General features: G+C 34.7%; 2 protein-coding genes across 3 annotated transcripts in view; one reads left to right on the forward strand and one right to left on the reverse strand.

The window, feature by feature from the left end:
* Positions 1–24,645, forward strand: part of CEP85L (centrosomal protein 85 like) — a 171,524-nt gene that overhangs the window by 52,157 nt on the left and 94,722 nt on the right. The gene's annotated exons all lie outside the window — the stretch shown is intronic.
* Positions 5,561–5,719, reverse strand: PLN (phospholamban). The gene has a single exon (XM_047102458.1). It carries the CDS (start codon positions 5,717–5,719, stop codon positions 5,561–5,563), a length of 159 nt encoding a protein of 52 aa, XP_046958414.1.

Below are 24,645 nucleotides of genomic sequence, written 5' to 3' on the forward strand. Positions count from 1 at the left end.
TATATTCTATGGAAGGATAAGGAGATCACTTATCTAGAAACCTCACAAATCTGAGTATAGTCCCAAAACGTACACACACCCTGTTGTGCTACATTCACAAGAGAATCCTTAACACATCCCTTGTGCCTTCCTTACTCTTGTTTTGGGCAAGACTGCTTATAGTCTTGATTATGTATATTCAAATCACATAACCAAACAAGCATTATTATGATGTCTGAACTACAAATCAGAAAAGAGCAACTTAACTAGACTTGTGATTTATCAGTTCAAGTGATTGAAAGATAGGAAATGTAATTTTTAAAAGACTATTGTATTTTATTTTTTAATTAAAAAGTTTTTTAATTTTCTTTTTGAGAGAGAGACACACACACACACAGAACATGACGGGGAGGGGCAGAGAGAGGGAGACACAGAATCTGAAGCAGGCTCCAGGCTCTGAGCTGTCAGCACAGAGCCTAACTCGGGGGCTGAGCTCATGAACCCCGAAATCATGATCTTAGCTGAAGTCAGATGCTTAACTGACTGAGCCACCCAGGCGCCCCTGTTATATTTTAGTTCTCAACTGCTTTGTGATTATAGGAGAACAGGGATCAGGCATATACTTTTCCAGCGGGTATTTTTGCACAGAATTGTAGTAGTTCACAGGCTGCTGAACCTTTAGTAGGTTGTGATAACCTAACTTAGTAGGTATGATAGAAAGGTAACTGAGAAAATTGGATGAATTGAATTGAAAGAAGTAAGTCCTAATTCACTCATTCTGCTCAGAGAAACCTCTGCTGTAAACTAGGTTTTTCCCAATCTTGAAGCAGTGCAGAGAGGCTAGGGAGCTTGGAGGTGCACTGTAGAACCAGACTTCTTTTTAAATCTTCTCCCTAGTACATGTAGAGGAAGCAGGCTACAAAGGGACAAAAGTTGCACACGCCCTGGAATGTCCTGCCTTTTGATTAACCAAATTTGGGATGGTTTCTTTGTAGTGCTCTTAAGTTTTGTAGTAGAAAGATGAAACCAGGTAAAGAACACTTAAGACACTTCAGTTGCTATGTTTAAATGATCACTTCTCTTATTCCCTTCTTGGACTATTACAGAAGAAGTCTTCAGTGCCTTCTCCTTGGAGCCTCCAAGTGTTGCCTTTATTATAAAAGTTCTCATCTTAATTGTTTCTTAAAAGACTTAAAAAAATTTGACTTCCTTTTTGTCTAATTTTTATATAAAGGGAAGAGCCGTAATGAGGATTGGCCCATCTGATAAATTGGGAGAATGTGTATGATTTGCAAGCACAACTGCTAAACTCTCACCATGAAAAAACCGTCTTTTTACAACTATGGAAAGGAATTTGGCTGAGAGTCACAATCTAATACCACCATACATTTATATAGAACTTTAGCTTATCTCATTTGATCTTAACAGGTTTTTTTCCCACTGCTTTTGTCCCTCAAAAGGTTACTATTGTAATGCGGAAGTTTTGCTCTTCTTAGGGATAATCATTGACTTAGCCTCGCAGTCTAATGTTCATGCTGTTCCTTGCTTCCCATGATTTCCTGCTAAATCAGAGTGCAGGTAGTATAGTACTCTGAAACGTTTTCCTTTGTGAATGAAGAGAAGCCATCTGTGCCTTGAGGTGGTTAGAATATATATACACCTCCATGTGCAAACTGTCTTTGGGTCTTTTCTCTGTACTATGTTGTCCCTCTCCTGTCACCCTTCCCCAAATCTCTCTGACCCTACAAGGACTATGATAGAAGAGAAAAACAAACAACAAAGTCTTGTCTTCTCTTTGGAGAGAATGTATCCCTTACTATGTCCCTCTTGTATTTCTTCTGTGGGGAGCAGGGGAATGGGATGGGAATGGAAATTGTATACCTCTGTATAAAACAGTATCCATTGGGTTCCTATAAGCTCACAGTGCGTCTCTCAGGTAGTAGTGAAGAAATGGACTCTTTATGGACAAAGTTGTTTATTCTTTTTTTCTCTTATATTCCCTAGGATGTTTCTAAGTTCTGGGTTGCAATTATTAAAAAGAGGAAGACAGGATTTTTTCCTAATTAAATCATGCAGGGGCTTGATCAGCCAAGATATTGACACCTAATGATTTCAACATTTTTTCTGGAAAATTGATATAAATCAAAAATGTAAATAAAAATTTGATCAAATGACTTAAAGTGAAATGACTTGGTTTTTGTTTAACATGATAAGAGATTGAAAAAAGTTTTATTTATTTTATTTTTTATTATAATTTTTTAATGGTTATTTTTGAGAAAGACAGAGACAGAATGTGAGTGGGTTAGGGGCAGAGAGAGAGCGAGACACAGAATACAAAGCAGGCTCCAGGCTCTGAGCTGTCAGCACAGAGCCCGACATGGGGCTTGAACTCACAAGCTGTGAGATCATGACCTGAGCTGAAGTTGGATGCTCAACTGACTGAGCCACCCAGGCACCCCCTTTTTTTTAAATGTTTATTTATTTATTTATTTTGACAGAGAGAGCTCGAGTCAGCGAGGGGCAGAGAGAGAGAGACAGGATCGCAAGTGGGCTCTGTGCTGATAGCAGCGAGCCTGATGTGGGGCTCAAACTCAGGATAGGTGAGGTAATGACCTGAGCCGAAGTTGGAGGCTTAACTCACTGAGCCACCCAGGCGCCCCTGAAAAAGTTTTATTTTTAACATGAGAGTGTTTTTTGTACTCTATTACATACTATGAAAAAGAAGTTTTCTTTTTTTCTTATTTTTGTATTGTTTATCTTTAATTTTTTGTTTGTTTTTATTGGTTAAAAAAATGTAACTGTGCATTGAAAGATGTGGACCCTATGACAGTCTAAATAGTTAGGATGTGAGATTGTGATACATTTAATAGGTAGCTAAAAAGCATATAATTGGTTTTGTATACATGCTGTAGTAAATTAGTAATGTGTTTGACTTTAACCTTTCAATTTTTCTACATAGTATTGGCACATAATTTTATGCATTTTAAAGTTGTGCTTTTACTTACCGGCAGAGCAAATATTTTCTGAAAATTTATTATTTTCCCACTTTGCCTGAAGTCTAAAAAATAATCAAAAGGAGAAGTAAAAATCTAGACAATAGGAAATTCATTACTTTATGTAGGTCTGCCCTCTTGTGTCTGTATCAGGAAATCTTTTTTTTTTTTTTTTTGTATCAGGAAATCTTGATCTTATTTTATTTGAGAAAAGCCACTGAAAACCTACAAGATCAAAACTACTTATAATTAGATTGTTTTATGGTCATATCAATTATGAGTTTAATAAAGAGAGATTTCACCGAGTTCAAAACAGTTCTTTTTATTGTAGGTGGTTTACATTAAACAAACATTTTGAACCAACTAAAGTATAAAAGGAACATTAAACATTGAAAAATTGGTTCATTTTTAGTACCCTGTAAATTAAGAGTAGAATTTATTCTACAGGAGAAAGAACATTTGATATTTAAAAAATTTTAAATACATTGTTTTATTATTTCTTACTCTTTACATATCATGATAAACAGAATAAATAAGTTCCATTTAAAGAATAGCTTTTTGTTCTATATTATAGTCTGAGTTACAGTATTCTGTAATTTTCAAGAAAAAGGTTTTAATTTCTGTTAAGGGCAGAATGAAAACAAAAAACTTACTTCTGTTTTACTTAGGAAAAACCCCATGACTTCACATTTTATAGTTTGATGTTGATGTTAGAGAGAACAATATAATGGAAGGCATAAAATTTGGCATTTGGAATTTTCCACTTATTTTTAAGATCAGTGCAGCTAATAATAGAACTTGGTTACTTTTTTCATAAGTAATTACTGACACCAGTGAGGTAAATGTATTGCTTGTTATTTATAAGCTTTTTAATTGATGTTAGGGATTTCCAGACCATAGATGAGGCTTTGCTGAAGAAATCTCCCTGTCAGTATGAGATCCCTTTTTCCTCTTTTCTCAGATATCAGTGAACCAAAACTGTCTCCCTCCCCATCTCCAGTACCTCTCAGATGCCCAGAAAAAAAGCAGTGTCTCCTAGACCACACTGTTAGTAGCACTTGTACTACAAACCAGAGTTGGTATACTGACTTTTCAAATTCTTTTAGTAACCTCATTTTGGCAAGTCAGTAAATTATGTGTTTTCTACTCTTTTAGTAATTGCTATATTAGTAATATGTCTTGAATTGAAGCTAAAATTATTGGATTATGCAGTATAGGTATAAATTACTTTAGGCCTGATTTTAAACTGAGTCAAATTACTTAAATCATGACATTTTGGTGAGTGTATTTTCCAACACCACTTTTTTTTTAACTTCCATTATGAGTTGGAAGGTATTTTTAAATGATCACAGGGGAAATTGAAAATGTATTCAGCAAGAAAATAATTGTAGATTAGCATTGCTGGATTTATAACTTAGCATGGTAGAATGGCCTGCCAAGTAGGTAGGTATTGACCATCTGGTTGATAGATTAAGGAAAATAGCTATATCCTCTTAATAAACAGTAGGACAAGAAGTTTGTGTCAAAATGTGATCAAATAATTAATTTGGGGGAACCCAAATTTTTATTTTTTAAATGCTTTAAATAATATATATTTCTTTTATTCTTTTAAAAATTATTTTCCTTGCCTACATTGAGTATGAGGTTAGAATAGAAGACAATCTATAAAATCATTCTAAAGTGTTAAGCTTTCATGATTCAAAAGACATAGTGTAGTAAGTTATATACTCAGATGATCAACTATAGTGCCTTAAATTAAGGTTAGATTCTAGTAGTGTATTAATAATTATGGCTAATTATACTATCAGCTGTTAAATTAACCAGTAGTTCTCATCTGACGATCATAATGTACTAGAGAGGACAGATTTATTGTTAGCCTATGTATACAGATTCTGTAATTCTTTGAAAAAATTAAGAGAAATTTTATTTATGTAAGCGTATGGCCTTGCCTTTTCGTATTTGTTTTTCATAAAGCTTAAAAATGTTAGTGTAGTGTAGAGAAAGAATACAATTTCTGTTTTAAAATGTAGGTTTTGAGAGTTACTACAAAGACTTCTGAATGATAATAACAAAAGTAAATGATGTGAGGAATCCATAGGCTATTTCAAATGATGACACTTCATTTGAGTGATTAGTTTGGTACAAACTTGGTGAAAACCTGAAAAATACTTAAACATCGGAGAGGCTTTTGCAGTACAATATACATTTACCCCAAAAAGTGAAGCTAATGCTTTATAGGTGAAGTGAACGGGTTAACAGTGCAGTTTCAAAACTAAACTTCTAGTTCATCCTCAGAAGAAATTTGGGATAGAAACTTACAAGCTCTGTAAAGGAATTTGGTAGTTACATTATACACACTTATAGTCATTTTGAAGTTAATTTTTGAAAATAAAGCTCCTTTCATGTTTACAAGATCCCACAGATGAATACATTTGCTAACAATTGTTTTGTTCTGAATCTTGACCTTTCCACAAAGAAATTCTTCTACTTAGGAAGTGGTCTGGTATGTAGTATTTCCCGTTCTTCATGGGATGACAGATTTTATGCTGTTGGTGACAAGTTGCATCACTGGGGATTGCAGCAGAACTTCAGAGAAGCATCACAATGATGCAGATCAACAAGAGACATATTAAAATGAGACAGAAATTTATAAATAGGTTCTGGAGATTTTGACGTGCTTGTTGAGGCATTTCAATGGTTGAAGCTCTTCTTATAGCAGAGCGAGTGAGGTATTGGACTTTCTCCATGATGCAAGGAAAGCAGGAAGTCTGAAGTTTTAAATGGTGAAGAGGAAGGTAAAAGCTGGCAGCCAGTTGTGAGCTCAATCACTGTCTTCCGTTAGGTAGCCTGGAATGATAAAATAGTGAATGGATTAGGATCATATGTGTAACCTATTCTCTGAACAGGTAAAAACACAATTTTGTTATTAATTCATCTTCTTCATTGTTATTTGTATTTATGACATCAAATATGTACATATTGATATGACATCAAATATTCATGCATACACACACACGCACATACGTGTTTCCCTATATCTGTCCTGAGTGTGTCTTTTTTGGTAGGGTCACCGTGATGTCTCATTCGTCTTGTGTTCGGAATGTTAATGACTGCAGTTTTTGCCTCGTCCTCTCAAAATGACTAGCAGTATAGTTAGGTTTAGGGTGCAGCTCATTTTCCACTATTCCCTTGAGCAAAAGTTCTCACATACATAGTTTTATTAAGACTATTTCTCTGAGAGCATTATTGTTGTGAACATTAGTGCATTGATAGCTTCAGAGAAAATCTGATAAAAAGAAATGCATACAGGGGCGCCTGGGTGGCGCAGTCGGTTAAGCGTCCGACTTCAGCCAGGTCACGATCTCGCGGTCCGGGAGTTCGAGCCCCGCGTCAGGCTCTGGGCTGATGGCTCAGAGCCTGGAGCCTGTTTCCGATTCTGTGTCTCCCTCTCTCTCTGCCCCTCCCCCGTTCATGCTCTGTCTCTCTCTGTCCCAAAAATAAATAAACGTTGAAAAAAAAAAATTTAAAAAAAAAAAAAAAAAAAAGAAATGCATACAATAAATTATTTTCCAGATGTTGATTTTAGTCCAAAATAAAATAGTTAAATGAGAAGTCTTTTATCAGAACTATAGATTCAAATGTTTGTCATTCGTTTTTATGATTTTATAGTTTTGTAGCATATGCTGTCTTGAGTTACGTTTTAACAAGACGATATTAAATACTGAAGACTGTCAGGCTCAGAAGGCATAGTAATAAAACCATCACTATCTCACTGTGTACACAGTTCTTATTAAAAAAAAATTTTTTTTTAATGTTTATTTTTGAGAGAGAGACAGAGTGCAAGCGGGGAGGGACAGAGAGAGAGAGAGAGACACACAGAATCTGAAGGAGGCTCCAGGCTCTGAGCTGTCAGCACAGAGCCTGATGTGGGGCTTGAACCCACGACCGTGAGATCATGACCTGAGCTGAAGATGGACGCTTAATCAACTGAGCCTCCCAGGTGCCCCTACGTAGTTGTTATTTAGAAATGGCCTGTACTCAAGAGCAGTGGTTTCCGTTTGCTTTTTTTCAGAGCTTCCATAAATTATTCTGCCTAATTAATTGATTAGTTTCTGCCTAATTGTGGTAATTAATGAGACAAAATAAAACTTAATGCATTATTATAGAAAAATTAGAAATTAGAAATTATAAATTGACTGGAGATAATAGTTTACAAAGATTTGGGGATATTTTATTGTCAATTAGGATATTTCTATATAAATTTTGAAACAAGAACAATTAGAAATTGAATAAAATATAACCATAATCAACTGCCCAGAGATCATGGCTGTTAACATTTGTTGTTATGTAGCTGTTGATCAAGATATTACCACCTTCCCCAGCTTCCAGGTTTCATTTTCTCCCTAATCTGTATACATCATGTGAAAACCCAGTTCAACCAGTAAGCTCTGTTTCTGAGAGAGACCAGTGCTGAAGAGAGCAGAGGGGAGAACTAAAAGAATGGGAGAGGGGAATATATATTTTAGGCATGATCAGGGAGAAGGAGGCATTTCGTGTTCCCAAAACACCGTGTGGTATATGGTTACATTCTGTAGTTCTGGTACCTCATCTTGGCTCTGTTAGGTTTGAATCATATATTAGACTGGGTTTTCATTTGGCTGTAGGCTCTGACCTCCTTTCTGGTATTGGTATGTAGTGAGGAGATCCAAACAACTTACTAACATCAAACTTCATTCTCTTAAAGACTTGGTTACAGCCTGTGTTTCTCTGGCATATGTATGTTTGTAGCATATATTCCTCACTGTCCCACACCAGTGGCTGTTAATTTATAACACCCCTCTACTTAGTAGATTTTAGAGCAGCTTAAATATGTTTATTTAATTTAATTACTTTTGTTTGAATTCCTCAGATAAAATACTATAGGAATAAAAGCTTTTTTTTTTAAAGAAAATGAATTTTTAAAGTTTTTTCCTGCTTATATTTATTTGTGTGTTATAGATATAATGAATTTATACTATTGGGTAATGGTGGGGAGGATCCCATTATTAATTTTTTTATGTATTTGACTAGTTTGTAAGAGGTTATATAACAGAATAGTTAAGAAAGGAATGCGAACTAACATTGGTCATCCCTATTTGAACTTACATTTCTGTGAAGTCCCACAACTTAAATGGTCTAAAAATTCTGAATGTAAATTATTTTGAGATAAAACATGGAAAAGGAAGAAGCTGTCTAGTTGTTCCTCACGAAATGTGTATACACGAGTCATTCCCTACCCTGACACTTTGATGAGTGGTACTTCAGTCACATGAAACATGTCACCTTTCCATAAATACTTCATTGCCTTTTTTGATTCTGTCTTTTGCACATGTTGTTCTGGCTTTGCCTGGAATGTCTACCCTCCACCCCCCCGGTCTACCTTTGATTCTTTGCCAGGCAAACTTCAGTTGATCCTTAAGGCCCAGTTTAAATATCACTTCCTAATGAAACTTTCCATTACTCATTAAGGTAAAATTGGTTGTCACCTCTGCTGGTTTTCAGTTGGGTTTTAGTGTTACCTATTTCAACAGTGCTACAATTTTTATTTACATGTCCTTGCCCACAAGTAGGCTTCTAGTTCATGAGTATAAGGAACCACATGTTTATTTTGTGTTCTGGTATGCAGTGCATGATTGTTACTATTTGAATAAATCAATGAAGTTGAACAAGGAATTCTTATGATTTACTTTACTATTTCCAGAAGATTGTTAATTTTCTAGTGCTGTGGCTAACAGATTAGCCAGTTAGAATAACAGAATTTGATAGTTGAACACATAATCTCCAATATTCTTCTCAAGTCTCTATTACAGGTGAAGGAAATGAAGCTCAGAGGATTACAGCTTACATAAGTTGTTGTTAATATTAACATTAACCTGAACGAGGCTTTGTTCAGATGGGTATTTGGTGTTTGTGAAATATAAACAGGCCCTAGAAAGATGAACTCTTCTGATGAAAGTATGATGAATACGTTTTAAAGATGATATCATAGCAACAGGCAGCTATGTTCCTGAAAACAAATTGAGTGTAAAGCCAATAATCAAAAATAGTGTCATTTCCTGTCAAACTTAGAAATATGTCGTTATTCTAAACTAATTTGTAGCTGCTTAGAATCTTATGCTAAAACCAAAACCAAATCTGCTTTATATACTGAAATGTTAGTTGTATGCCTTCAGTTTATTGGGCCTGATTTATTTCCCAGTGCACAACCTGAAATGTGTTGAGTCCTGATTCTACTGAACTTCCAAAATATGTATGATGATAATTAACCCAGAATTCATCCCTATAAGATGGGTCTTCCTGTCGCACGTTGAAAATTGAAAAGCTGTGTGGCAACAGAACAATCCTATCTTTAGAGTTGTCTGTGACCTTCCGTGCATCATAATTTATGACATGGTTGTCAGGTGTTTACCATTCTTTTCTCTGCACTCACAACATCCTATGAGGTTAGAACTCCTACAGTCTTTTTTACCCCTCCATTCCTTAGCTGGTAATAGAGTAATACTTGATGGAAGGCATAGAAAAAGTAGTTTCGTTAATTTAGGATAATCAGAAAGAGATTGTATTGGGAAGTTGTGAACTTGCATCTGGCACCAGTAGCAATGGAGATAGAAATTAGCCCTGCTCCCCTTTTTAAAAGAAATGTGTAGATTAGTTGTTTGGGACAGCAGGAATAGAACACTTTAAAAGTTAATTCATCACCCAGGCCCTAGAATCAGAATATTCAAACTATGAAATACTCTTTGATAGGAGTTTTTGACAGAAGGTTACCCACAGAGTATTTTGTTGTATGTCTGTGGGATCTATTCTAATTTTTAGAGGAATGGGAAGAATAACTCTACTATTCTTTGTAGGATTTATAAAGTTTTTGGTTGTCCACTTTTCCTGATTTGCTCAAAAAAGTGAAATTGAGAAGTAAATACTGTCAAGTTCAAGATAATACTCTGTTTCTTTGAAGTAGAAAAAGGAAAGAGACAAACCACATGGGATGCTAATCTTTCAACTAATATGCCATGGTAGGCAACATTTTGGATGGAAGGTACTGTGTCAGCTTCTGCAGGGGTCCTAACTTTGTAGTGTTTCCTGTTTCTTAATTTATGAGATACATTCTTGTGCAAAACAATCCTCAGTCTCAGTAGACTTTGGAAAACTTTTAGTGGTCTGCTTTATTACTTGCTAGGACATTGAAGCCTTAACAATGCTGTGTATGGTAAGCAGTAATCTTCATCCTCAGTGCTTTGCATGACTTTCTGAACTTCAGTTGTTTGGGGGTGCTTTCTCTGCTGAAACCATACATTCCTGAGATTCTTTATATTTGGGGAATTCAGAATTTTGCTTCCTTTTTGGCTGCTTATTCTTTTAGTAAATCTGCACATATTTTCCCAGTAAATTCAAGTATTCCAACACTATAGTCTGACAAATACTTTCTAAGAATTTTTCCCATGTAATTGGTTCAGAAGATTAGACCTATGTATATTAAGATTATTTGGGGGTTTTATTTAGTTTTACTCTTCGCTGTCATTTTCACAGATAATCTGGAAGTGATTGTGTATGTATTTTTTTGACTTGTTGAATTAAATCAGGACAGTTTGTCATTAGAATCATAATCAATCTGTTGGCATCCAGAAGTTCACTTTGGTGAAATACTTTTCCGTTTGAGATTGCCTAACTTGGAGGTTCTGTTTGAAGTTACTTTGTGGCAGTGGTATTCCACAACTTTGTTGGTCCACACTGGCTATCTTAAAGAATCTTCAGCCTGCTTCTGCCTAGTTATGAAAAGAATTGTGTAAATATAAAAATCTCAACCTCTAAGTTGACCCCATAATGACATTATCACTGTAAAGCTCTACCTTGAGGAAGATCCGTTAAACAACAGCATAGAGAGATTTTTCTCTTTGAAATTGTCACATTGCTGTTGCTATTTTGTCTGTAAGCTTGTCCTTGTTATCTGTTTATTATGTTAAAATTAATTTAGTCACAGTTAAAATATTCTTTTTAACCCTGTAGTAGTTGAGACTTCAGATTCTTCTTTTGGGGGAAAAGATGTGTGAAGGGAGTGTAGGGGGAAGTTTTAAGGAAAAATGAATGCCAGTTAAATATACCCCCACTAATCTGAGTGAATTGGTCTTTTTTTTTTTTTTTTTTTTTTAAGTCCTTGAGGTGGAGTACATTTATAAAAGCACTAGAGGTCCTCAGTTGACTGTGAATGCACTTGAGTGGAGCCTTAGGCCCAGGCTTCATTTTCACGTGTTTATTTGGTAATACATGCTTCAGAATTATGTAGGGTAAGAATATTGAAGTACAATTTCTAGAAATGTTCAGAGAGACAATGTATTATCTGATTTACATAATTGTAATTTAGATAGATTATTTCCTTGATTTTTACCCTTTAGGTTTATTCCTTTGCTGCTCTGACCAGCAGAGTTAATTGACTGTGTAGATTTAAGTGAGTCATTTTCATAGCATAAATAACAAGGCAAGATTCCTCTCTTCAAGCATTTCACAATAAATGGGGTGGGATACTTTAAATGGTAGAGTGTGAGGAGGTCAGTAATGAAATTGAGGAAAGGTAAGGGTTTAATATTGGAACTGGAATATAGTACAGAACTGTGGTTTTTGTGAAAAGTTTTGAGAAATTAAACTTAGTTTTTAGGTATATAGGCTAAATAGATTAAAGGCATGAATATTTTGGGAATGAAACAAATTAAATAAAAGGAAACATTGATTGTAGCATGTTACATTGTTTTTAAAGCCTGTGCAGTTATTTTGAGTTTTGCCTTCCATGGTTTATTGCTTAATAACAAGGATATCTATAACTTTCTAATATCCCTGACTTTAAAAGTGATTAGGAGGATATTATATAGGTTTTTAAGGGTATAATGCCCCATGTGTAAAATAGCTTTAAATGAAATGGAGTGGTTTCAAATTGAAATAGAAGTTTGTGTCCTCTAACTTTACATTTAGAGTACCATTAACAGTATTTGAAGTCTTTTAGTTTATTTTGCTTTGCCAATGTCATGATGTATTTTTAAGCCATGTTGATCAGTGGATGTGATGTGCATGTGGTTTAGAGTTCTAAAATTTTGGCTCCTGCCAAGGTACCACCATTTCCTAGCTTTGTGACCTTGTAATTCACCTTTTTGCATCTGTTTCCTAATTTGTAAAATAGAGATGCAGCACCAAACATACAGGGAGTTAAAAGGATCAAATGAAATATTTGTATACAGCAGTACATTTAGAAGATTGTTCAATAATAAGGAAGTTTTAATGGACCCTCTTTATTTCTAGAATTGACAATAAATATACAGTCTAACTTAGAGAGTTAATCTAATCTTTACATTTAATTTTTACTTAAACATTTAATGTGTTAAATAATTTAACACATTACACAATATATGACATAATACATTTAATACATTACAATGTTTTCTTTTTACAGATTTTTATACAAATATTTTGTTTATACAGATGTTCTATTTCCAATTAATTAGAATAAGAAATAACATATAAAAATATATAACCAAATGCACTTTTTTTCTAGAATATTATTTTCCTTTATGTCCACTGTCAAAAACATTTTGATATTTGCGTTTTAGGAAATGATAGTAACTGACTTAGTAAAGCAACTTACTTTAGCTTTTTCACGTTTTTAAAACATTTTTCATAATTTAAAAACATCCTTCATATTTCTCCTATTTCATCTGATACTTTTTTTTTTTTAGCCCTTAGTTTTAAAAATCCTGTCTTCAGCAATAAAAGCAGTACTTAAATTTCACCTTATGATAGAGATAAATTGGGACAAAATGTCTGGCACTAGGGCATTTATGTTTGAAATTTGAACAACAATCACAGTAACTGTGTGATTTCTATTAACCTGTACACATTTTTAATCTAAGGATAGCTTTAATAGCAGAATTTGTGCTCTTTCTAGAAATTATTAACTTTTTGGAGTAATATGTGACGTGGTGAAATTCTGGTGTCATAAAAGAGCTCATGAATATCTCATTTAAAGTGTGAGAATGTAATTTGATAGGTATTTGTGTAAAAATGCATAAATATATATATATAAAACACCAGCACCAAGTGACTTTTATATGATAGCAAAGGAAAAACATTTTATGAGTATAAAGGTAATAGGAGACAATTAGAGTACCTCAGTGGTAGACAAAAATTAGAAATGTTTTTGCATGTCTGAAGGAATTCTGCTTGTGGAATTATAAGTTCTTTTCTGTAAAAAGCAATAGAGTTAATTTGTCATAAGAACTTAGAATTCTAGAGGTAAATTTTATTTTGTGGCATACATATGAAAATAAAAATTAGATAAAATCGATGTAATACTCTTTGTGTCCTGGCAGAGATTTAAGAAGGAAGACACATTTTGTATATTAAACTGAGGATTGGTAATATGAAGAGTAAGTGGAATTCAAACAGAGGTCATAAAATTTATTGTATCATCTTCATTTTTGGGCATTTTTAAAATTTCTTTCTCCCTTGTCATTACCCCCTTCTAATTGCAGGATAGAATAATGAGAAACCATGGAGAATGGTAACTTGATAACAGCATGTTCATTATTAATAGGCAGAGTAAACATTTTATCAAATTAACTCAAATGAGATACTTAGGAATATTCTGCCAAAATAATGTCTCTTTATTTAAAAAAAAATGCTGAATTAGTATTCCCTAATTTTACATGTGTTTTTGATGGGTGTTTAAAATTTTCTAAACTTGGTATTCATGATATAACGCTGGATTTCATATAAGTAACCGAATTTATTAAATCTTAGAATTCTTTTTAGAAGTGTTTGTTAAAAGTTTAGTGGACTTTATAGAGAGGGAAAAAGTGTTTAAACACATTTTAAAGGTAGGTTGTTTTATATTGTTTAAAACTCTATTAAATATCTACTGTAAGGAATCATCATATTGGAATAGTCATGCCAGCAATATGCATGTTTTACAATCACATGTCTGTTCATAGTATCACGGATGCAAATAGAAGCCCAGTCCTATCCTGATTTTCAGCACAGTAACATATCAAGATGAAGCCATTGTTTTTGCGTGAAGAAATAAAATCTCCACTACCACCAAATAGGGTAACATAATTGAAAGATATTTTAGTTGGCAGAAATTCATTTTTGAAAAGCAAAATAAAAATGAAAGTCAAAAATGATAAACCAGTAACCAGGGTCAAAGTTGATGCAACCCTTGTTATTTTAAATTTAAATCTTGTTTACTGTCGCTCAACGGATATGCATTTATTTAGAGATTAAGGTTTTTGTCATATTAAGCATTTTATTTAACCTTTGAACTGAAATTTATAAAATATGATTAAGTTTTGAAAAAGTTAAGTAATTTTGAATATTAGAAAGCAAGAATGACCAAAATCAGTGAAATCTTTTTCTTACCTTGGCTGTTGTGATGATCACAATATAGAGAGTATTGTGAGTTGTATGAAGTCTTATCGGTGTTTAGTTAGAAAGTTTTCTGACTCTGTTACCAGACTTCTGGGAACAATTGAAGTAGGTGTAGGAGGAAAAGTATTCTAGGGAGGTCTTTATGATGTCACACAAGCATTCTGAAGTTATGATTGGTTAGCCATAGTCTTATCACAACCAAACTTTTTAGAATGTCATCTATCTTACTTTAGGTGTGGAAAGGTCATTAACACTTTGTGCCACATTTTTTTGCTTGTATTTTTAAAAAGTATATGGGAGATAAATGGAAAACAAAAGAAAACAAAACCAACCTAAGTTTTCAGTAGTATAAAGCTCCTTTTAAAGATTCATGAATCTTCAGGCTTAGAAATAATTGTGTACTAATGGTGATAATGTTGAGGAACTAAAATAGATATGTAGGAATTTTAATAAGTGATAATATTACTAGCTTAAGTTAAACAACTTTCATTGTGTTGTTACTGCTATTGCTCTAATACTATAGTTTCATAATGCTAGTTCCTAACATACAGTAATTAAACATTTTCACAGGATGAAATTTTATACCTTTTACTATCTAGTTTTCTTTCTTCATACCACTATGTATATGGGATGGAGTGTGTGTGAGAAACCCAGGCTACTGATTTCAGTTTAAAAAAATAGCTTATCATACAGTTAAAATAAGAACTAATACGTGTATTTGTGTTTTCTTCAGTTAGAGCTTTAACAATATATTTATGAACAATAATTATCATATTTAAACTGATGTATATTACCCTAGGAAAAGTTACACTTTGCAAATTTCAGAATTGAAGATTTTTTAGCATCTGCATTCAACTACCATAAAATATTATTAAATTTTAATAAGCTCAGACAGTGTCAAGAGGAACTTTCTGCTAAAAATGAAATAATCAGATTCCTAATCAGTGGCATCCTAGTTAATGATACTTTATTGAAAATAGACGTGCATTTTGTTAGACATTTAAGTTGTGTAATTTTTCTGAAAGGATTGACTCAATGCATCAGATGTTCCCATGAAAATTACTATACAAATGAAATTTTAGTAAATGGAATGATATATGAAGTTTCTAGAACAGTTTAAGAATAGAGCTGGGAAATAATTCGTTTGAAAAGCTATGCATTATTTTCCTATTTACTCTGCTTTTTTGTTTATACTGTATATTTGATTTACTTAAATCACCATACCTGCAAATTCTAATTTTTAAATCTTTTCTGTAATTCTGGAGGAGTTATCTGTTGATTTTATATATATATATATATATATATATATATATTCATAGCAGAGTGAACTCGGCCTGCTTCACTTTCTTATGGGTAACTAAAATGTGTTGCAGCAGCTGCGTATGTGTCCTTAAATGGAGATGGTTTTGGCTTCTTCCAAAGAAAGATAAAATCCTTCTCTAGAGCAAATCTCTTGTTATTTAAGGAATCAACTAAAACTAATAGAAAAATAATACTTCAAAAGACCCTCTGTGAACATTGCTAAGGGAAAATTTATAACTTAAAACCCAAAATTAAAGAAATTGCATGAATAGTGTTTGACATTTTGCTCAAAATGCTACGAGCATTTTTTTCTTTCAGTCCTTACATATCAAGGATCTCTTATTAATACTATCAATTTCCAGTGATAACTGAAATACAAAACCTAGGTTTGAAATACAAGCCTAAAGTGGGACACAGTGGTTTGTCAAAGATCACACCTCTGCTAAGCACAGACTGATCCGGATCCATTTAGTTAGCAATTCCCTGATAGATGGGCATGTTGGGGGGACGGAGTCATAGCGTGAATATAGATTTCACAGAGTAGCATACATCAAGTAAGAAATTTTAAGATGGTGATAGGTGAATTATTGAAAACTGTTATTATTTTTAGAAAGTCTGCTTTAAGCTTGTTTGCCAGTTAGTTATGCATTCACTTGAAAATGAAGCTTAGGGGATAGATCGTTATATTATAAGCACTTCTAGTTCTAAGAAAATACAATTAGTAATACTGAGATAAACTAAGAAATTGCCATTGATTGAAGAAAATATGCCCTAGATATCTCACATGTTGACATGTTTGCTTAAAACCCATACACAGGCATGTGCACACACCCACCTTAGAAGGGATGCTGACTGTATGTGTCATAGTTGGAAAATGGAGACAAAAGCTTACTTTGTAGATTTGTACATAGGTGTGGAGCTTCTGGGTTTACCCTTTTCCCTTTGGTTACCTGCTGTTGCTGCTTGTTATTAGTCCAAATGGAGCTCTAGGAAGTGTTGCCGTTTAGTTTTAGCTTGATTGCTCAAATAAAAAGTTGTTTAGAAGGAGCTTTGTCATAACAATTGCAACAGTATTTTAACTAAAGCCCATACTTTATTGAGATTTCCTCTGTTTTCTCTAGTGTCCTTTTTCTTTTCCAGGACCGTATCCAGGGTACTAGATTACATTTACTAGTCATGGCTCCTTTGGTCTCCTTGGTTTTGACAATTTCTGAGACTTTGCTTTTTTGAACGACCCTGACCATTTTGAAGAGTGCTGGTCAGATATTTTGTGGAATGATCCCCAATTGGGATATGTCTGATATTTCTCTCATGGTTAGTTAGACTGGTTAATGTGTTTTTGAGAGGAAGACCAGAGAGGTGAAGTACCATTTTTATCACATATTAAGAGTACATACTATCAACATGACATCACCATTGCTGACCTTGATCACCTTGCTGAAGTGTGGCATCCATCATCATTCTCTGCTGTAAACTTACTCCCCGCCCCTTCCTTGCCATGTTCTCTAGAAGAACTGTGAGTAACTATGTACCGCCCACACTTAGGCCTCACTACCTTAAGAATGATGTGTCTATAAAATTATTTGGAATCCTATATATTTGATGGATATAACAACATTCTGAGAACAGATCAGTAGGCTTTGGCACTCTGCCATAAAAAGTCAGTGGCACATAAGTTAATTTTTGTGTTTCTGTAATTGTATGGGCAGCCCTTTTTCGAAAAAGGAGGACTGAGTTTTCAAACAAGCTAAAATCCAGACCTCTTAGTTTGTTTTTTTAGGCTCTGTCTTTTTAGCTTTGTCTCTTATCACATTCCTTTGTATCCTGTGCTCTGAACCTGTGCTGTGGCCCTCTCAACAGTCTGTTGTTCTATTTTAAGCCTCCCTCCTCCTTACCAACCTTTATTCTCAGCAAAGGGCTGTTTCAGTTTACATCAGCACAGCCCTCCCTGCCTTGTGCCAATTTTGCATGTTATTCTGTTGTCTTTTTTTTATTGTGTTTGTTAGTGGTATCTGCCTAGACTTTAGTCTCCTTGAGAGCTGATCCAATAACTCATATTTATACCACTACTTACTCTCTGTGGTACTATTACCTACTGTAGAGCCTGGCTCATTATAACTCTTAAATACTGATTGAATGATTGGACAAGTGAATAAAAAAACAGGAAGATTGCAAGGTGGTAGTGAATGTGTAATCCTGAAGAAGGAAATGTTAAGGACAGTTAAAAAATCCTTCTAAATTTCAAAGCTCACTGTGGGAGAGGAGGAGAAGCATGTGAATGATTGAGGCACTTGGGACAAGAGTAGAATAACAGAAAATAATTTTCCTTTTTGTCATTTAAAATTGTTGAACATTTATTTGGAGGTTAAGAGCCAAGGAAGGTTACACGATAAGCTCATGCTTCCCAAATTGAGCCTTTTAAAAACTAAAAAAAAAATTTTCTCTCCCCATTGGATTCATAGCAATCTGTGGTACTTTCTATACTCTGAATATTGTATGGCCTGTTTTTATGTAGTTACTCAGCTTTTATTCTAATAGTAATTTTTAAAATTGTAGTTATATGCACCTTTAAGATTACTGCCTAAAACAAAAGGCAGGATGTTAATAATAACCCCTATCTAACCACCTGGTCCTGCCATGTTCTCCTTTTCCCCACCCAAGCAAATGATTATTCTGGATCCTGGGTTCATTTATTTGCATTTGTTTTTATATGGTTTTGTGACATTTTTAATGTATTCCTTGAAATTATTTTTTTTTAATTTTAGTTAACTTTATGTAAAGGAAATCATGATATATATAATCTTTTACATGGAATATTTACATTGCAACTTGTAGAGTGGTGTGTCGGAGGCAAAGTTTCAAGGTAGACCAGTTTTAGGAAACTTAAGTGGTGATGAAATTAAAGCAAAATATAATACAGTACAAAAATAATACAGCAAACTGCACACTTTGCGTAAGTTTTTGTGATACATACAACATCCTATTTTTCTTTTAAAATTTATTTGAGAGAGAGAGGGAGAGAGAGCAAGCTGGGGACAGGCGGAGGGAGAGGAAGAGAGAGAAAATCCCAATCCTAATGCAGGACTCAAACTCATAAATCATGAGATCATGACCTGAGCCAAAATCAGGATGCTTAACTGACTGAACCATCCAGGTGCCCCGAGACATACAACATTTCAAAGATAGGGAGCTTTCTTAGGTTAGACCTGCTAGACAAGCCAGGAGAAATATTTTACCTAACTCTTACGGGCACTTTTCTGTTAAAAGTTTGAGAATTACTGCCTTAAAATTTAAAACCACCTAAGGAAGAATTAGTTGAAAAAACATCCAAGAACAAAAAAGAATAAGAATAGTAGTCCTAGACTGAAGGGATAGGGAAGTACCTAAGGCAGTAAGAAAGAGAATAGGCTCACTTAGTGGGGAAAAAAGAAAGACCAATTCTTTTTAAATTTTTATTTAACATTTATTTATTTTTGAAAGAGAGAAAGGGAGGAGAAAGAGAGAGAGGCAGAGAGAGAGAGAGAGAGAGAGAGAGAGAGAGAGAGAGAGACAGAATCCAAAGCAGGCCGCAGGCTCTGAGCTGTCAGCACAGAGCCCAATGCGAGGCAAGGCTCAAACCCACAGACCGCAAGATCCTTACCTGAGCCGAAGTCAGACGCTTAACCAACTGAGCCACCTAGGCTCCCCAAAAGAAAGACCAATTCTGAAGTGACCTGCAAACCTTATGGTCATTTGAGGGAGGTAGATTTCATTTTTAGAATTGATTTGCCAGATACTTGGAGGCCCAAACATTTTATTTTTTCCTAAATGTTTGAACTCTCGAACTCTCTTTCCTTGTTAAATTTCCCAATTCGCAATGGGGAAGAGTTTGACATCAATAAAGGCCAGTTAGTTTAAGTAAGGGCTCACATAAACCTAAGGTTTGCACAATTTTTGGAAAATTTATGAAACACGTTCTGAGTGGTAGAAAGAAATGTTATAGTACGGTCTGTGGCTTCAAAGAACTTGTCTATCAGTACACAAGTACTATGCAAATGAAATATTTAACATTTGGAAGTTAACTACTAGCGTAAGATGACATCTGGAGGACAAGGAAATTCAAGATTAAGAATGAAATTAGCACATGTAATAAGGAACAATAGGTTTTCTAAGAGAACTGCATATTTTTACAAAGGGAGCTGATGGAACCAAAGCCATATAGGAAATGGAAACACACACTTAAGCCAGAGTACAGATGTAACAACAACAAAAACAACATTCAGGCCTCTAGCTACTTATTCAGAACTTTATAAACCATGGTGCTATTCCATTGTGGTTAAGATTCTAATTCAGTTCCATGATGTTTGGTTTTTTTCTCCACACATTAAACTCATTATCTTTGTGGTTGGCACCCCAGCACTTGGGCCCCTTGCATTCCCAGTTTTTGTGGTGGCATCATCATTTATTTTGTCATCCAGAATGGAAATTTGAGGCTCATTTTTGTTTCTGTCTTCTACCAGATTCCCCATTCACTAAGAAATAAAATGCAGATTACCAGATACAAATCTTTTATCCATTTCTTCATCAGCTGTCCTCTGAACTTTTATAGAAGCCTTGTAACTAGTCTTGCTACCATCTGACTTGACCCTCTCCTCTTCAACCTTTACCCTGTTATCCAAGTTGCTTTCTCAAGTGCAAAATTGACTGTCACATGTTGAGAACTTTTCTTTGTATCATCATCTCCTTCAAAGTGAAAAGCCCAGACTTTGCAGCCTTACATAGAGTCTTTCCTGATCTGTCATTGTCATCTATTCTAACCATAATGGATTTGATTGTATATGTTATTTCTTCTTTCTGGAGCCCATTCCTTACTTTCTTGTTCCCCCGAAGAGCCTTCATTGTTCAAAATCAGTAGGGAGGAGGCTGTTTTGTTAGTTTCTAGTTTTTAATTGCATAAGTAATATCTTTTATAATTCAGGTAAATCAAATAAACCAGTCGTTGGAAGGGGATTTTATATATTTAGTGGGTGTATTTGTTTTCTTTGCCATGAACTTCATGAATAGAGGCTGATTTATTTTTTCTATTCTCCTTATACTGCTTATCCCTTAAAAGTTAAATTTAATGGATATTTAGAATATTATTTTACCATTATTATAAATGAGCTTTTAAGAGGATAAGTTGAAGGAACAATGAAGAAGTGAGAATAGAGACCCTCTGAGGTTTCAGACAAACTGATTTCTTTGAGATTCAGTGAAAATGAGATCATGCATGGTCCTGAGCTAAAATCAGGAGTCAGACACTTAACTGACTGAGCCATCCAAACACCCCCAAAAAATGTGCTTATTTTTAAAGGCCATTTATATTAGTTCTGTTAAAATAATTAAACATGTAAACATGTAAATTTTACATATTGGTTACTAATTCATTCTTTTAGTCAAACAGGTTTACTGGGTAAAGGATGTCTTTATGCATCTTATATTTTAAAAGACTCTTACAAGAAATCAACATATTCATTGAAGAATAATTTTTATTTATTAATTTGGGCATCTTTGATGTTATATATTACAATATATATTACAAATTTTAATGACTGTTATTTTTGGCATATAAACGTGACCTAATTTATTGAATTAGTCTCTTTTGTGGTTTTAGTGATTTATAATTTTTGCCATTGTAAACCATAAAAACACTGTGATGAACATCTTTATGAGTAAACCTGATATCTTTCTTTGTCCTTTTCAGTCTCCTGGCTCTGTAAACATGTTTTAACTGTTAATCTATTCAAGGATGATCAAGGTCTTAAATGAATTTGATTTGTGTGAAATCCAATTTAATAATTTTCAAAATTTATGTATTTAGTTGATAGCATTTCCTTTTAATTAGATGAACTTCTTTGAGAAAATGACCTAAGAACAGGAACTTTTTGGTTGAGGGTTAGACGCAAACTGGTAAATATTCAGAATGATGTGAATGGCCACCCTACCTGCTGAAAGAGTAACACTTTTAGTTTAGATCAAGTGGCCTCTTGAACTGTGCCCCTGCACTAAGGATGGGAGAGATAACCTTACCCTAATTTAGGTCTGAGCTTTCATAGAAAGACATTGATAATATCAACATTTAAGAGAAGTCTTTGCCTTAGGTGAGAATCTCTAAAATATAATAGCTTCTGTTTTTTTTTTCTTTTCATCTCAGAACTACAAGATGAGTTCTGAGAGTAGGTTTTATTTATTTATTTTTAATATGAAATTTATTGTCAGATTGGTTTCCATACAAGTGCTCATCCCAACAGGTGCCCTCCTCAATGCCCATCACCCACTTTCCCCTTCCTCCCACCACCCATCAACCCTCAGTTTATTCTCAGTTTTTAAGAGTGTCTTATGGTTTGGCTCTCTCCCTCTCTAACTTTTTTTTTTTTTTTCTGTGCTCATGGATTGGAAGAATAAATATTGTTAAAATGTCAATAGTGCCCAAAGCAATCTACACATTCAGTGCAATCCCAATCACCAGCATTCTTCTCGAAGCTAGAACAAGCAATCCTAAAATTTGTATGGAACCACAAAAGACCCCAAATAGCCAAAGCAATATTGAAGAAGAAGACCAAAGTGGGAGGCATCACAATCCCAGACTTTAGCCTCTACTACAGAGCTGTAATTGGGGTGCCTGGCTGGCTCAGTCGGTTAAGTGTCTGACTGGCTCAGGTCGTGATCTCATGGTTTGTGGGTTTGAGCCCCGCTTTGGGCTCTGTGCTGATAGCTCAGAGCTTGGAGCCTGCTTCAGATTCTGTGTCTCCCTTTCTCTGTGTCCCTCCCCTGCTCACACTTTGTCTCTGTCTCTCTCAAAAATAAATAAACATTAAAAAAAAAGGTTAAAAAAAAAAAAACAAAGCTGTAATCATCAAGACAGCATGGTATTGGCACAAAAACAGACACATAAACCAATAGAATAGAATAGAGACTCCAGCAGAATTGGACCCACAAAAGTATGGCCAACTGATCTTTAACAAAGCAGGAAAGACTATCCAATGGAAAAAAGACAGTCTCTTTAACAAATGATGCTGGGGGAACTGGACAGCAACATGCAGAAGAAAGAATGAAACTAGACCACTTTCTTAACACCATTCACAAAAATAAACTCAAAATGGATAAAGGACCTGAATGTGAGATAGGAAACCATCAAAACCCTAGAGGAGAAAGCAGGAAAAAACCTCTCTGACCTGAGTCGCAGCAATTTCTTACTTGACACATCCCCAAAGGTAAGGGAATTAAAAGCAAAAGTGAACTGTTGGGACTTCATGAAGATAAAAAGCTTCTGCACTGCAAAGGAAACAATCAACAAAACTAAAAGGCAACTGACGGAATGGGAACAGATATTTGCAAATGACATATCGGACAAAGGGCTAGTATCCAAAATCTATAAAGAATTCACCAGACTCCACACCCGAAAAAACAAATAACCCAGTGAAGAAATGGGCAGAAAACATGAATAGACACTTCTCGAAAGAAGACATCCAGATGGCCAACAGGCACATGAAAAGATGCTCAGTGTCACTCCTCATCAGGGAAATACAAATCAAAACCACACTCAGATATCACCTGACACCAGTCTGAGTGGCTAAAATGAACAAATCAGGAGACTGTAGATGCTGGAGAGGATGTGGAGAAACGGGAACCCTCTTGCACTGTTGGTGGGAATGCAAATTGGTGCAGCCATTCTGGAAAACAGTGTGGGGGTTCCTCAAAAAATTAAAAATAGACCTACCCTATGACCCAGCAATAGCACTACTAGGAATTTACCCAAGGGATACAGGAGTACTGATGCATAGGGGCACTTGTACCCCAATGTTGATAGCAGCACTCTCAACAATAGCCAAATTATGGAAAGAGCCTAAATGTCCATCAACTGATGAATGGATAAAGAAATTGTGGTTTATATACACAATGGAGTACTATGTGGCAATGAGAAAGAATGAAATATGGCCCTTTGTAGCAACGTGGATAGAACTGGATGAAGAGTATTATGCTAAGTGAAATAAGTCATATAGAGAAAGACAGATACCCATATGTTTTCACTCTTAGGTGGATCCTGAGAAACTTAACAGAAACCCATGGGGGAGGGGAAGGAAAAAAAATAGCTTCTGTTCTTCAGTTGTGTATTAAGGCCTCTTGAAGTTGTTGGAATACAAATGCAATTAGCTCTTGATTTTTCAGCATAGATGCATTCTTGAAAAGGTTATGTGAAGGGAATTTTGAAAAGTGGAATTCATGGTTTACCTTATAAAGCAAGAGCTATAAAGTGTCCCAGTGGAAAAGATTAATAAGCTCAACTTCTTGTGTAGGCATTGTAACTTTTTTTTAAGGAGAAAATCTTTTAAGTTTATTTATTTTGGGAAAGCCCAAGCAATTGAATGCGGGAGGGGCAGAAAGAGAGGGAGAGAGAGAAAAACTCCAAGCAAGCTCTGCACATGAGACTTGAACTCATGACTCAGGGCTGGAACTCATGAACCATGAGATCATGACCTCAGCCAAAATCAAGAGTCAGCTGCTCAACTGACTGAGCCACCCAGGTGCCACTAGGCATTGTAACTTTTTATCTGTAATTTAATGAGAGTTGTGCAGTTGTGCATTGGTTTTGATACAACTCAGTACATCTGTACTTCCTCCTTAAACCCGTCTCGAAATTGAAGGCTTATGTAACAAAGCAAAAGGATGTATCTCATCATCTGCTGTTTGCATTTGCCTTTGAATAACTGATCAAAGGTGATAGGTGGGTTTTAGGACCAGCCCTAATATTGTTATCAAGAGGATAATTTTGGCACAGTTGTTCATGAGCCTCTCTTTTTAATGTATTCATTTTTATAGGTTTATTGCTTAGTTGGGATCATGGATATTTGAAGAATTGATTGTTGACTCCAGCATTACTATATTGATGTTTTTAAATCTATCT

Source organism: Lynx rufus, unplaced genomic scaffold (genome assembly GCF_022079265.1).
Source record: "Lynx rufus isolate CCGP_SWC_20201006 ecotype Redwood Valley unplaced genomic scaffold, mLynRuf1.p SCAF_6, whole genome shotgun sequence".
Lineage (NCBI taxonomy): Eukaryota > Metazoa > Chordata > Mammalia > Carnivora > Felidae > Lynx > Lynx rufus.

Bases quoted from the DNA above. Each gene is read 5' to 3' on its own strand.
- PLN (XM_047102458.1), bottom strand. From the start codon at position 5,719: ATGGAGAAAGTCCAATACCTCACTCGCTCTGCTATAAGAAGAGCTTCA.